The sequence below is a fragment of the Babylonia areolata genome, chromosome 21 (assembly GCF_041734735.1).
Source record: "Babylonia areolata isolate BAREFJ2019XMU chromosome 21, ASM4173473v1, whole genome shotgun sequence".
NCBI classification, from domain to species: Eukaryota; Metazoa; Mollusca; class Gastropoda; order Neogastropoda; family Buccinidae; genus Babylonia; species Babylonia areolata.
In genome coordinates this window covers 15,245,619-15,261,306 of record NC_134896.1, presented here as the reverse complement: position 1 = coordinate 15,261,306, position 15,688 = coordinate 15,245,619, and the positions used below count along the sequence as shown (strand labels likewise).

The 15,688-nt window shown below is 38.9% G+C and overlaps 1 protein-coding gene across 8 annotated transcripts in view; it reads right to left on the bottom strand.

Moving 5' to 3' along the window:
• The window catches only part of LOC143296137 (serine/threonine-protein kinase MRCK alpha-like), a 70,436-nt gene that overhangs the window by 30,803 nt on the left and 23,945 nt on the right, over positions 1 to 15,688 (bottom strand). For all 8 annotated transcript variants that reach the window (XM_076607924.1, XM_076607926.1, XM_076607925.1 and 5 more), the window contains exons 17-38: positions 15,083 to 15,377; positions 14,166 to 14,290; positions 13,596 to 13,701; positions 12,857 to 13,008; positions 11,519 to 11,622; positions 11,171 to 11,241; positions 9,872 to 10,196; positions 8,887 to 8,958; positions 8,608 to 8,675; positions 8,021 to 8,157; positions 7,170 to 7,251; positions 6,845 to 6,988; positions 6,013 to 6,085; positions 5,624 to 5,686; positions 4,634 to 4,723; positions 3,833 to 4,089; positions 3,311 to 3,431; positions 2,501 to 2,608; positions 2,114 to 2,194; positions 1,479 to 1,576; positions 809 to 896; positions 89 to 191 (exon numbers count right to left, since the gene is read on the bottom strand). In XM_076607924.1, coding sequence (XP_076464039.1) covers positions 89 to 191; positions 809 to 896; positions 1,479 to 1,576; positions 2,114 to 2,194; positions 2,501 to 2,608; positions 3,311 to 3,431; positions 3,833 to 4,089; positions 4,634 to 4,723; positions 5,624 to 5,686; positions 6,013 to 6,085; positions 6,845 to 6,988; positions 7,170 to 7,251; positions 8,021 to 8,157; positions 8,608 to 8,675; positions 8,887 to 8,958; positions 9,872 to 10,196; positions 11,171 to 11,241; positions 11,519 to 11,622; positions 12,857 to 13,008; positions 13,596 to 13,701; positions 14,166 to 14,290; positions 15,083 to 15,377 — 2,763 coding nt within the window. The remainder of the gene's footprint in view (positions 1 to 88; positions 192 to 808; positions 897 to 1,478; positions 1,577 to 2,113; positions 2,195 to 2,500; positions 2,609 to 3,310; positions 3,432 to 3,832; positions 4,090 to 4,633; positions 4,724 to 5,623; positions 5,687 to 6,012; positions 6,086 to 6,844; positions 6,989 to 7,169; positions 7,252 to 8,020; positions 8,158 to 8,607; positions 8,676 to 8,886; positions 8,959 to 9,871; positions 10,197 to 11,170; positions 11,242 to 11,518; positions 11,623 to 12,856; positions 13,009 to 13,595; positions 13,702 to 14,165; positions 14,291 to 15,082; positions 15,378 to 15,688) is intronic.

Below are 15,688 nucleotides of genomic sequence, written 5' to 3'. Positions count from 1 at the left end.
AAAACTAGCCTGATGAAAATCCACTTGTTCATTATTCTGCAAAACAATAAAAGCAGCATGCTTTTGAAGCAGAACTCAAACCACTCACTTGGTACTGGAACGTTCATCTTCTCGGGTCTTGAATGAAAACCGTCGTTTGTTGCGACTACTTTTGCTACGGAAAATCTCTGCCACAGCCAGCTGGTCCTCATCTGCACATACCATGGTCACCATGGTTACAGGAAAGACACTTACTGCAATCATCGATCTTCAAATCTAATGACCAGTGTCTGAAAACAGACTGCTGCAAAAGCAGCTATGATTCATCCAAATTTGGTGTTGACAAACAAAGCCTTTCCTGAGAAAATTAATTTGTTCAAGTTTACTATAGATACACACACACACACACACACACACACACACACACACACACACACACACAAACACATATTAGTGTTTTACACAGACTCTATTTACATACGAGAGACAAAAATGAAAGCAAAATGACGTAAGGAAGGTTTACTACTTCCTATGCTCTTCACAACAGTTTATTTTCATTTTAACTGGAAATGTTTTAAACACACAAACACACTGACACACAGACACAGACACACACACACGCACGCACACATACACACACACACACACAAACACACAAATACACACACAAAAAAAACCAAGGTTATTACACTTTTACTCTGACAAGAGAGCCAGAAAAAAAGAAGAGAAAAGAGAAAAAGATTCAATGTATCAAAGGGTTACCAATAAGTAGCCTGAAATCTTACAGAAGTATCTTTATTCTTACAGAAGTCAGGTGAAAGCACTTTACCTGAACGGAGGTTCTTCAGGTAAATGATATGTTGAGTGTCAAAGGAACTCAGGAGACACAATGATCCATCCTTGCACAGAGGCTTGGTCTGGAAAGGGAGAACAGGAGTTGTTTTTCATTTACTCTCCACATGCATGTACACATGGACACATTAAAACATATCACTTTAATGATAGGACAACTTAAACTTATATAAACAAACAGCATACCACAAACAAAACCATGACTAATTTCTATTAAGCAATCATCCAGAAGACCGAAACAGTGACAATGAATAAACCTGTTAAATAGACCTCTGGAGAGTTCCACGCCTACAAGACTTATAAAGGCACATCACAAGATCTGTATTCTCGGAGTTGATTGGCTCTCCAAATATGCAAACAAAGTAAATAATCACAAAGTCTATGAAATCACTGAAACTTTAACATACACTCAAGCATATGAACTCACCAAACACACAGTCAAAGCTAACTATCCAAAGTACTTGATTTTTTTTTTCATTTCAAACATTAAACAAACATTATTCTAAGCATTTTTGCTCTTCAAGAAGTCCAAAAGATTAAGTCAAGTAAGTCATATAAACAAAAGTTGTCAAAAACTTCCGCCAAAAAAGACCCCTCCCTACAAACAATAACCCTAGTCCCTTCTTCTGATGCTGAAATCTTCTCACCCTTTTTAAACACATTGTCTGTAACCACTCTGCTGTGACCACATTGAACACAAAGGTGGAATTCTCTGCGTAGCAGACCAGGTATGGACAGGAATAACCTGCAAAAACATGTTAGCAAAATTAATTATCTTTTTGCACCCTGACACTGTTCAATAAAATAATTTTTAAAACATTTCTGAAGATTCTCTCTCTCTCTCACTCTCTCTTTTCTTTTTATTATTTTAATTTTTTAGCCCCACCAATGAAATGTGGACAGTCTACAACATGATGTAACTTTGACTGAAAGTTCTAGTCAACCTCACCAGTACTGTTTCTCTCCACAGAAACAATGTCTCTGTATGACATCAGTTCTGTATGACGTCAGTAAGCAAAGAATGGAAAGAAGCAGTGGCAGTGCCAGTGCCACATTCAAACTGCTATGCAGTGATTGATGTCGCATACAAAGACACCACCATGGGTTTCAATCCCCATCAAAGGCCCTAAATACCAATGGAAACTTTTTTCTGACTTGGCCACAGCCAAGTACTACAGGCTCACCAGAGCCACACTGTGATCAACATCACCAAAGTTCATCTCTCTCTCTTAATCTACATGTGTTTATCTTTGCAGCCAATGATACTGAAAATCCAGCTTACTTAGAGCAATTGGTTGTGATGGCCACAAAATTTCCTGCGCCCTGCTCCGCTCCCCAGCTCTGTTGACGAAAATTCCCATCTCTGAAATGCACAGACACACAAAAGTTACAGCATGAAACTCTGAACACAGCACGGTGGATAAAGAGAAAAAAAAGTCAACTGTGTGACGCTTTTCCATATACAAATAAAGGCAAAATACTTTTGAGAGACATCAGTTACAGAAACTAAGACATATACTAATTCTGAGATATAGATAAAGATCAACAGGAATGCTGAATGTTAAAAAATATACACACACAAAAATTGAGAGTTGGCAGCGTTTTCATGTTTCACCCAAAGGTAATTTCATGGTACTGGAGAATGAAGGAAGAGAGACAGGGGGGTTACCATTGAAGAGCAGCAGAAACTCCTCAGCTGAGAGCTCAATGGCAAGCAGGGCATCCACTGGTTTCTGCGTCAGGAATTTCAATGTTCTGTCTTCAGTGTTCACCAATGCTGCAACACACAAGTGTGCACATACTCATCTACTGTATGTGTCTTGTACACTTAAAGGTTTCCCAACAATACAGCATCCTATTCCATTCTAATATTCTCTCCCACTCTCACACACACACACACACACATTCTCTCTCTCTCACACACACACACACACACACACATATGTCATCACCTACTGTGTTGTTTCACAGATCTGTTGACACTAGCAGTATTATAACAGTCCTACATAAACTTAATATCTCCTTGGTTCCACCAAACTCTGGCTGAAAGTCAGTTACCGCTGCATAGCATAACCAGATGAATTGCAATAAACTACCTGTAATTTCATCTGTGTTCACATGAATTTCTTCTGTTCCATATTCATTAATCCCAGCAGACCAGAGCAGATGTATTCAAGTGGTGCCGAGAGATCTATGTACAGTGAGATGTGAGCAAGTAATTTGGTAAACCACTCCGTCCACTCCACCCCACCCTGTGTAGGTATTTGCACGCCGGTTCATCTGTGTCAACGAATGAACGTATGCATGTCTGCCAGCTGGCTTGTATGTACACATGCTGTGCATCATCTTGTCTGTGCTGCTCTGTACGCATGCATGTCCATATACACTCTGAACCACTTTATCCCTTCATCTGCCAATGACATCATAGCCCATCAGGGTAAGATGACCTGCAACGTTTACAAAGCCAGCTACTACTCACTCATGGGAGCTGCGTCACCCTGCATGCTGTAGATGGCAAAACAAGATGGGTAGCCAACACATAGCTGCTCATTCATCATCTCCATGCACTGCACCATGCCCGGAACTTGGATGTCTTTCATCTGTGGTCATCAACAAACACAGCATTCATCAACACTATTGCTTCACTCATGTTTCTCCTTTTTCTTTTCTTTTTTTATCAATCATCGATCACAATAACTGGGTATATATGTTTCTTTCCCAAAGCAGCATACAAAGGAGACTTCATGCATGTGTGCATACTTTCCCACTCAAAAACACACACACAGAGAAGTAAATACAGACCACACACACACACACAAACACACACAAGCAGACACACACAAACATATCAACAATTTCAATGCACACTTCTTCAATATGAAAACCATATAACAAGCCTTTTTAATTCAATTTCGTTTAGGAGAGAAAGGGGTTGGGCCCTTTTTGTGTGACAGAAAGGATGTAAAAGAAAAAAAAAGAAAAAAAAGCACAGCCACTTCACCTTTCGATAGCGCTGCCTGGTCTTGACGAGCTCGTACACCTGCACAGTGCGCTTAATGGCGACGCACAGGCAGTGGATGAGGCCCCCGTTGCCACCACCCACAGCCGTCACCACACTGGCTGTGCTGCTGCCCCCCTGCTGCTGCAGGGACCCCACACAGAACGTGCTACAGCCCTTCGACTCGTTGATCTTCACCGGCTCCGAGTCACTGCCATCCAGGGCCGACACGTGGAGCAGCTTGATGTGTCGCTGTTTGCCTGAAGTGTCAGAGGAAAGGACATGGTGTTTTGTATTTACAAATCAGTGAACAGTTATATAACAATATTAATAACAATAAATACATTTCATTACCAATTTTCACACCCATGCGTAACTCTGATACAAAGGGATGAATGACAAAATTTATAAACACATGTATGAAAACAGAGCAGAAGATCAGTTTCAGTTTCTCAACAGGCATCACTGAATTCAGACAAATCCATATATGCTACACCACATATGCCAGGCACACACACACACTCACTCACACACACACTCGTGCACAGACACAGACACACACAGACACAAAACCCTTTGGCAAAGAATACATGGCATGCAACGGTAAGCCTCCTTCAAAAGCGGACTTACACCAGAAAGGAAACTGGTTTGTCAACATCGGTTGGGGGAGGGTTGTAAACAGACTTGCACCGCACCTTTCTTTCTGAGCATGAGAATATAAGGACTCTTTTTTTTCTTTTTTTTTCCCCTCTTCGTGAGATAAGATTAATTATAATCAACACAAGTTATAAACCAACCACTCACTGAAGATATAGACCAGCAGCTGTTGTTCTAGCACCAAATCCAACATGTACACTTGCTTCCTCTCCGCTCTATCACCAACACGTATAAACTCTGCAAACAGTCACCACCACCTTTCATAAATTCAGTCACAATGGTATGGTCAGGGAGTTTGGAAACATGCCCATGATCTCAGATTTTCAAGATGTTTTGCATTTCAACTAATGTGTATGTGTGTGTCCTCCATTTTTGAAAGTACCAAACGTATGTTGATTTTACAACTGCAGCACTGTCAAACACTTGTTGTGTGAGTATGAACTGTGTGTGTATGTGTGTGTGTGTGCATGTGCATGCATTTGTGTGTGTGTGTGTGTGTGTGTGTGTGTGTATGTGTGTGTGTGTGAAGCAAGGGTATATATGCAAAAGCATCTACCTGTTCATGACATTTCCTGCACAGGTGTGTGGACAAAGTGAAGAAGACTGACCAATCCAAAACCTTTACACTCCCACAAGCAAAGGGCATGCATAAAAACAGTCAGTATGTAAGTGTGTGTGTGTGTGTGTGTGTGTGTGTGTGTGTGTGTATGTGTGTGTGTGTGTGTGTGTGTGTGTAATAGTTAAGTGGATTGTGCCCACATTCACCCCCTTTTTGGCACTCCACACCAACACATCTTCACTACCCCACCCTAAGAAATTCCCTCCCTTTCCTCCTCCCTCAGTTCAGATCTAATCCTCCACATGTTTTTCTCATATTGCTTTATGAACCTTTTGCACTAGCAGAACCTATAGCCCTAGCAGATGTGGAAAAACTCACCATCAACTTTTTTACATCCTGTTCTGTAAATGGGAATTCTTATATTAAACATCCAACTTTAAGGACATGAATGTTCATGGCAGGTTTCAAAAAAAACTTTTTCTTTGTCACAGAGAAAAAGACACCAACATGTCAGGGTAGTCACACTTGTCATAAAGACACCAACAGATCAAAATATCAATGCTTCTCATACTACTTACGGTCTTTGTTGAGATCGACAACATGGAGACCTTCTTCTGTGCCAAGAACTATTCTTGTGGAATCTGCACATTTTCAGTGGACCATTTTTCATTCGATTCACATCATATACTCTTTAACAGGAAAACATAAGAAAGGGTATATTATCAAACAAACGCGCATGCTCACGGATCTATAACACATAAAACTCATACATATTTATTTTCTTCAATTATATATATATTACAGCAAATAAAAACAAAATGTGAAATTTTGAGCTGGAAAGTTGTTTAGATATCCAGGAAAATGTTATGATCATATCTATCAAAATCTAACCTTTCCCGGTCTTCATCAAAATTTACCTTAACTGAGACAAAAGCACTTAATTCACATTCAATATAAAAGGGCTTACCCAATATCACTGCAGAATGGGTGCTCTTGACAAGTGGAAGGGAATTATCACATACTTCTTGGGCACTGTACACCTGAAAAAGACAAATAAAAGATCTAAATCAGAACATGGACATCACAGCAACAACAGAAATCCATCACTATGAAAAATGGTAGATCTGTATCTTTGATGTCAGGTTCATTGCAGCAAATATTTAGTATGGCTCAGAATGCGTACATATGTATGGCTGGCACTGGGACCTCTAATATTCAATATCTATTCAAAAGCATTGTGAAGGGAAATTATTTTACCCAGTAGCCACTATGTGTCAATATAAATTCAGACATTTTCCATATTTCTAATAAAATAGAAGAAAAAAAATTATTTAAGATTCTTCTCAAAAAGATTTCTTTTAAATAATAATAAACTGAAGCAAAAAGCTTTAAGGCTGCAGTCTCTGCCAGCCTGCCTACCCACCTATGTCTGTCTGTCCATCCTCTCAAACGAGTCACCTGAAGGTTAATTTCCATACCATTACCAATCACAATCAAAGAAACTTTCTATGTAAAAAGACACCTAATTATTACCTATCCCATATGTGGGATTAAAAAAACAACAACTGAAATTCAGGATTATCAGTTTACATAAAAGAAGACAGCGGCAATCAAGAAAAGAAGATTACTCACAGAAATATATAAATAAATTCTATAAAAATACAAGATCAAAGGAAGCATGTGGGGTTGCATAATTTTATAACAGGAATCTGTTTTGAATACAAACAGCCGCCACTGTTGGCTTCATATCATTAAAAAACAAAAACAAAAAAAAACCTATACAATGGGACCTAACTCACAGAGTTGCTGGGGGGGCTCTTGCTGCGCAAAAATTTATGGAGCTCGTTGAGAACACGCAGCCACTTCTCTTTCTCCTTCTCATTCTCTGCCAGCAGCAAGATGACATGTTTTGTACCTGGGGGGTTCAGCTCAGAGGATGTCACCTGGTGGGAAAAAAAACAAAACAAAAAAAACAATGAAAGATTCAAGAAAAAATGCTCCTTCCAATCAAATACTAACAGGATGAGGAAAGCAAAATGTTGCACACACACACACACACACAGAGGAATACTGATTTGGAAGGAATAAGCTTGAATACTTTTGACACTCTACAATAACACTTACCCTGAATATACATGGTATATCCTTTTTGTTTGCATGAATGACATCACTAGGGGACACTGCAGCAGCAGAGAAGTCTTCATCCCTGAAACAATGAAGTTTATACATTTAAGGATCCACAAAACAAAACATAATCACTTCACACAAAAAATCAGTAGCATATTTCTGCATCTTCACACAACATTCTGATTATCCACATTTTCAGCAGCAAATTTTGAAAAAGGCATTCCAATATCATTATATTACACTCATATGTCAATACATTGCTGCAAATGTGCATGCAAGTATTTTCAATATAAGCAATACACAGAAAGTACTTTGGCGCACATATAAATAAATATATGCATATGAACACACACACACACACACACACCACACAACACATACATACACAAACACACATAAACAGTACACAAATATACACAAACTAGTAACTTAGCACTGAACTGGAAATAATTTTGAGGCAACCACTATGACTTTTTTCCAAATTTCAAATGGACCCAAGCTTTACAACAGATTGTTGTAAAAAGTAACGCAACATTAACTTCATTATTGTGACAAAAACTTACCAAAGAAAAACAAAAGCAAGTAAAAATCACTGTTTTCAGAGTCCATGCAGTTCAAAAGTTTTGAAGTTTGCACAGGCACAGATGCAATGGCACCACTCGCCCTGACTTAGCATAAAACTTCTGGACTTACAATGATGCTTCAATCTGCATCTCGATTTCAGTATGAAACATGATCTTTTTGGGTTATAAGGAAAGAGGGTACAAGAAGCAGGTGTTTATAACAGAGAGCAACAAATTGTTTGTAATGAAAGACAAACATGACCATGTCACAAACATTCAACAAACCTCATGTCAATCACTTGTTGTACAACTTGACTAGGGCAGGTTTTGTCAGTGGGAATTTCGTAAAAAAATAACTTGTAATCACAGATAACCAGGTACTCTCGTACCCAGCCTTTCTTTATGCCGCCATTCCTTGGTACCTGAAAGCATCAAAACAAAATAACTGATAAGTGATCTTCTTGTACACACTAACTCAGCATGGAATAATTATATGATGTAATGGTCAAGGAATGAGCTGCTTTTAGAGACTCTGGTACATGGGTTTGTAACTCAAAACTTTTAATGCAAAATACATTTTTACAAATCCACTTAGGTGCACAAATTCAGTCCAATAGCTCAATAGTCCCCTTAAGAAATAATCAATATATAACATTCCTGTAAGTGTGAAGAGCACACACACACACACACACACACAAAATAATAATAACAAATTTGCAAATCATCATCCGCTGCAAAAGTTTTAACTGGCATTATTTGAAAGACACTTAAACAGATGTCCAACATCAACCTACAACTTAATCAGTAAAAACTAACATCAGAAATATATTCATGTGCCTAAAAAAACATAACCAGGGCAGCAAAAGACATACCCTGACAGGTCCTTCGTACATTGTACCAACACCTTTGTTCAGTTCTGTTCCAATTGGCGGTCTCTTTGCTGAAACACACACATACACACTTCACGTTTTAGCACAATAGTTGATCAAAATGCCTTCAGCACACAAAAATGACCTTCAGTACCTACAATTACTGGACACAGCTTTCATCTTCTTTGAACAAGTATCTGTTCATTATGTCATCATTTCACTTCGGCAAGCTAGAACTGTGACTGTAAGAGATATGACAAGTGATGATCAGTAATTACTCACTGAGGTCTGGAGGTACAGGGCACTGCTGTGGCACTTTCTCCTTGCAGGAGATATGACAGACATACCCACAATCTGAAACACATCAGAAACGTCATCTTAAAATTCTGAAAGTATATGAAAGATGTCTAAGTAGTCTAAAACTGATCATGGCAATACCATCACATACATATTAGCTGTACATTTTCTGAATCAGTCGAATGATGAAATTAAGTGAAATTTCAACACACTGAATGCTGGACTGAATATGTGTAGAATACTTGAAGTTTGGATTCTACTTCAGAACCCTGTGTATACAAAAGGTTATGGTATCAAGACACATCTATCTTTATTTTTCATGTATTTTGTCATTTATTTCATATGGTTTAACTGACAAGTGCTTGGAAATTATGTGAACATGTTTATCTCACTTTCATGGTTCATTCACTGCTAACCAGTGTGTTGACTAAACTTCAAACTAAAAAACTGATAGAATACTCGTTCTGCTTTCAGAAAAGTATGGGTTGTGTATGTTTCATTGCAATAGTTTGCTTCTTCTTCTTTTTTTTTTTTTTCAATTACCCTCTATGACCAATAATTGCTTGGCACAAGGAAAACAAAAATCAAAATAATGCATGGCAGTGAAATGGTTAAGGGTGGAAATTTCTCTGATTTCCCAGGTCAACATATGTGTAGACCAGCTAATGCCTCAATCCTCTTCGTGTATACATACATACAGAAGATCAAATGTCGGTGTTCAGTGTGTTATGGAGACACAAAGATACCCAGCACGCAGACCCCCCCAAAACATAGTGCGCCACCTCAACATTAGGGAAACTAACCATTATGCATGTAAAAGCCCACTTAGGTATATGATTAAAACTGAAAGTGGAAGCTGTAGCCCATGAACACAGAAAGAACTGCGGACACGCACATCTTTCTCCCCAGTCAATCAGTACTGAAGCCCCCCTGTTCAAACTGGGCCAAACACAAACAAAGGCTCACTCACTTTCACAGGTGATCCCCTGGCGCTTCAGGCCCACCAGCAGAGAGCTGCACAGATTGCACTTGTAAGGAGAGAGGAAAGACTTGACGATGAAGTGGTGAGACTGCTGAGGCATGCGTGACGGGTGATCTGAGTGGGGCACCACCTGCCGTGGGGGGCTGGGGCTGGCATTGCCAGGACCCAGCACTCTGTCCATCATGGTTTCATTGGCTTGCTGAGCATCCCGTGTCTCTGTTGGACACAGGTCTGTGGTGGAGTGGCGGAGAGAGTCGGTCTGAGAAACTGTGTCTTCGCTTTCTTCGTCACGCTCACTGTCCATGGAAAGTTGCTGGGGATTTCAGAATAAGGCTGCCTGATTATTATCAACTCTCGATGCAAACAAACATAGGCAATTAAAAACAACAACAACAATTATACCAACATAAACTATTTACTACCACATGTAATTACTAGTCAATGAAAATACGGACATCACTGAAAAATACAAACACCAAATTTGAGTATATCCATGCATATTTAATGTATAACATGTAAATGTGCACAAGAAGTGTATGCACAGGTCTGAGCATTTGAATGCTAAGTACTCAATATGAAAATGGACAGAAGAAATGCATGTTGACTGCTAAAGGGAACAGAGAACTGTATCACATCAAAAACACAGAAATCTACTCACATCAGGTTATCATCATTATTACTATCATTGTTGCTTATAGTCCAGCTGACCGCACAGTGCCATATCCAGACTGCCCAACTACAAAAATGTCCAACCATGTTAAACACAAAACTGTCACATATAAAAAAAGATATCATTAATGTAGATAAACCTACAAAACACAGTTCATGACATATTATCTTAACCATCTGGCTCCTTTGGCCATGCTGAGGGCATCAGCCCTTCCACTTAATTTGTCATCCCCAGATTACAAAAAGAATCGTAAAAAAAAACCACAAAAAAACAATACTTCAAAGCCAAGCCAAAAATACATAAAGTGGTCTTATAGACAAATAACACTGCAGAATGGACAGCTATTGCCCATCCCTGTGTTTATAATTTCACTACCTAATCACCAGAGCAAAACAACACAGATGTGATAGTATATCATAAACTGCGGAAAAGAGAATTAAGTGTCAAGGCTTGCTTAAAAAAAAAAAAAAAAAAAAAAAAAAAAAAAACAACCCCAAAGGGCAATGGACTGGGAAGGCAGAAAAAGGAGACAACAGTGAAAGAAGAAAAAAGACAGAAATAAAGAGAACAATAGAAATTCTAGCAGAGAATTCCCAAAAGGCAGGGATGCTACTCACATCAGGTAACAAAGAATATCTGTCGTTGAGGTATTTCAAAATGGAAGCATTCTCTCCACACTGATTGTCCCCTGAAAAACAAGCAAAAAGAAAGAATATAATTATAAAATTCTAGATATTGCAGGAAACAGTCGTCAGGTATTTGGGTTTTTGTTTTTGTTTGTTTTGTTTTTTGTTGTTTTTTTTCATGAATAAAAGAAAGAAATGAAATCAAAATAAATTTAAAAAAAAGCATGGATATATAACTGAACAGAACAGAAACTTACAGTAGGTGAGAGAAGAGAGAAGGATTGCACAGACAAAGGATCAAGAGTGACTGCAGGGAGATAAGGTCCAATTTCTACTCACACTCTTCAGTTCTACTCTGGCCCTGCATCTTGCTGTATCTTTCCTTCATTTCTTCCATGTCACTCTTCAGCTTCATGATCTGGGCATCTTTGTCTTGAAGTTTCCTGAACAATTCAAAAACTTTTTTTTTATCAGTAACATGTATCTGGTGCCAGTCCAGTGGGCAGTGGGCACATGCAGTCTTGAAACTTATTGTCTGATAATCAAAAGAAAACAAACAAAGCAAAACTGTATCTGGGTTGAAAGTATGTTACTGTCCACATATATTCTTAAGTCAGTTGATGGTTTAGTATAAAGGAATGATATAGACAAGAATCTTATAAAACATGTTGTGTCTTACAGACCTGAACAGCAGACATTCTTGCAAAAATAAACATCCTTTACAGTAGACTGATGCTGCTGTTTCTGTCAAAACCCATAGTGACCCTGTACTAAGCCAATGACCATGAAATACAGCATACCTTGGCTTGGGAATATCTTCCATTACAAATTTTCCTCTACCATCCAAAATTAATGCGTTAATGCAGGAGGGGTAAATTCATCATCACTTCTATTGCCTTCATCCCAAGATGTGCCATGAGATGTCATAAACTATAAAAAGGAATTTTTAAGTTATTTGATTTTTGTTTTAATTATTTGATTAAAAAAATCAAACACAACACCATCCAATCTATTGTATTTTATTGTATTCTTCTGTACTGTACAGTATTGTACTGTACTGTTCTGTACTGGATTGCACACAACTCGACTCGACTCTACTGCTACTTGTCACAATAGATTTTGTGATGCTAAATCCAACCTGCAAACCTAGAGACAGTGGAGCACTACCTTTTTATTGATTCATCAAAACTTGCCTTCGAGTCTATCTGTTTTACTATCATGGTCGATTTTACAAAAGAATTTTGCCAGAGTAAACCCTTTTGTTGCTGTAGGTTCTTTTATGTGAGGTAAAAAGGACAACGGGAAAAGTTTCCAGATGTCCTCTTTCAAAAAGCATAGAAAAGTTTTGTTTTGTTCCACATAAAGCAATTCTCTTCTTGACAGATGTTCTGGTACGGGAAAGGATCATTATTCAGCAGCAGACATACTGAAAGTGAAAAATGGCTGAAAACTGCTCTGAACTGGGAGCTTTAATTAACAAAGCAAATTTACTAACAGTCAAGAAGTCTTGTCATCTGAAGTACAGTAGACTAACCTTTCACTGATTGGGGGGGGGGTGGGGGGGGTGGGGGTTGGTTCCAATTACAAATGTGTATCCCGTACCAGCTGCATAAAAAGCATAAAACAAAAATTACTAAAAAAAATAAGAAGTTGAAAAAAAAAGAGGCTGCCACTTACGATTCCAGGGCGACACATTCCTGTTTGACCTTGGACAGTTCGTTGCTGACTTGCTGCTTGGCGAGAATCTCACTCTGCAAGCTGGACTGCAGGTTCAACAACTCCATCTTGTCCAGGCGCTGAGACCTCCTGTTGCGCCATCGTGGTCGGTTCTGAGCGACAACACAGATAAGGCAGATGACATACCTCCAGGGTCAAGACAATACAGCACACATTGCTTCAACGACGAAGAATACTGGCAATGTCACCATGTCCGAATAAAATATATCAAATGTATGCAGCTTCTAAATCACACAAGTACTCTGATAAATGTATCAAAACATTCTTTCACCTATCAAGCAGTGAATGAACTAGTGTTAGAAAAGAGGAGTTCCTTCATATACTTCCTATTTGACTACCGTACATTCTGTGTCAGTATATTTCGCCAAATGCAGTCATTCTAAATATGATGGCATGTTGTTTTACCTCACAACTATGACTGCACTATTTCTGTTACTGTGACCCTGCCATAACAAAGATAAATCTTCACACAGCCAAGAAAACCTTACAGAAAATATTATCGCCAATTGAAGCATACAACATGCACTTGCATGCACACACACTTCCACATACATAAACATATACACACAAGCTATACACGTAACATTTCCCTTTGTACTTAGGTGGTGGTTTGTTTTTTTCTATCCCCTTCACCGCCGATAACAATAACAAAAATAAAGATGACAGCTTAGAAGCGTACCCCATCATCTCCAGACACATTCATGATCTTGAGATTCTCCAGCTCGTCTGTCATCTTGGAGGCCAGGGCTTGCAGGTAACCACGGGCATCCTTCTCATCACTCACCCTGCAATGGACACTATACAAATCAGTTGTTTTTTTTTGTTTTATAACTTCTTCAAAGCAGCACAAAATTGTCTTTTTTCCCCTTTGTGTGCGTGTGTTTGTGTGGGGTGTGTGAGTGTGACAGTGTGTGTGAACATGTGCATGCACATACACCGCCACACACACTCTTTGTGCTGAGCAAGATCTCTGGAACAATGAAAAATATCACCATCAATGACACAGCTGTCATCAGAGAAAAGACAGAAGTATCTCCATGATGCAGAAATGAAAAACAGAAACAGACAGACAGGAGCAACTGAAATGGGGAGTTCCTTCATAAACTCCCTGACTGATACACTTACTACGTCCAACTGGAAAATTAAGTTTTAACAAACAACAACAAAAGCATCACAACAATATACAGAATCAAATACAAACTTTTCTGCCCTGATTTTCTCATGCTAAAGCAACTGCGATGACACATACCACTTGATAATTTCTGAGATCTGGGCTTCCCACTGGGCAACAGACTCTCTCTTGTCGTAGATGTCTCGGATCTCGTCTTCCATCTGGGTTCTTTCATTCAACAGACTTTCTATTCGGTTCATTTGCTGAAGACAGACACAGAAAATTTACAATAAAACACTAGTTGCTTCATTAACTGCTTAAAAATAGACATGAAACTTTTTAACTGCTTACATTAAAAGCAGCATGAAAGTTATTCATTACCTGATGTTATCAACCCAAAAGAAAAATGCAAAACATTGACTGATTGAGTGCTGCCACACTGAAATATTTTGGGTTTATTTTGAAATCATCTCTTTTGGTCTCAGGATTGATAGTTACAGCAGCCGCATCACATTATCAATGTCTGGTTTGATGACTTACACTCAAGACTGTCGCATGCAACTCACAAATACTACACAAATAAATATGGAACACGCACACACGCACGCACACACTCACGTACACAAGCACACACACGCATATGCACACACACACACATTATAGTTCTAACTCAAAGAGTGCTGAAAGAGAAAATGCAGCATGGTTGTCTAAGAACTCTGAACAACTTCCATACCTTCCTTTAACCCTTCCTCTAATCCATCCTTCTAAAAGCCACCACTACTACTTCCTCTCCTATGTCTACCTCAAATCTACACATTCATCAATCATGTAATCCCACCCACTCACCATCCTTCACACTTACACTTATTCACTAACACACATAATCATGAAATACTGTTGTCCAGATTTCCAGAATGAGTTACCAGCTGATGTCAGATGTTAACAAAAAAAAAAAATCATAAAAACACAGAAAAGGCTTAAAAACAAAACAATAAAAGACATCCCACTGCTACAACTAACAAAATCACTGATGTCAACCTCCTCTCCACCCTTACCGACTGGTTCTCCTCTTGCAGCCTCTCGTTGTCTTCCTGCAGCTCCCTTGTGCGACGTGTCATGTAGCTCATCTGGGTTTCCATGTGAGACATCTGGTCTTTGAGGTCGTTGACCGCCGTCTGCGAAGACAGCTGTGCCCGCATGCGTTCCAGCTCTGCTAGGGTCTCCACACGCTTGTTCTCCACCTCCTGTACCTTGTACTTCAGCTCACCCACCTCCTGCGAGTGTTTTGATGTCAGCTTGTCGATGGTTTCATCCGCTTCCGCATCTTTCTTCTCCAGTTCTTTCTTTAACCTGTGAACAGTATCAATCTCTTGTCTGTACAAGGCAGAGGAGCATTTCAAAGTAAATAATAAACAAGCAGAGTAATTTTTGTTCTGGAAAGATATAAAACTTCGAGCAAACGCTTCTTAATGTTTCTCATTAATTAGCACGCACAGACACGGGCAAAACAAAGTAACAATGTCTGTTCACAAGATCATTCACTAATGTTTTACAGCACAAGTCTTCAAGAACATTAAAAATCTAAGCACAGAGTCAAAGAGGCTGTCAACGAGTCTAATATACTTGCATGTTCATAATATTTATATATAATATATTATAGT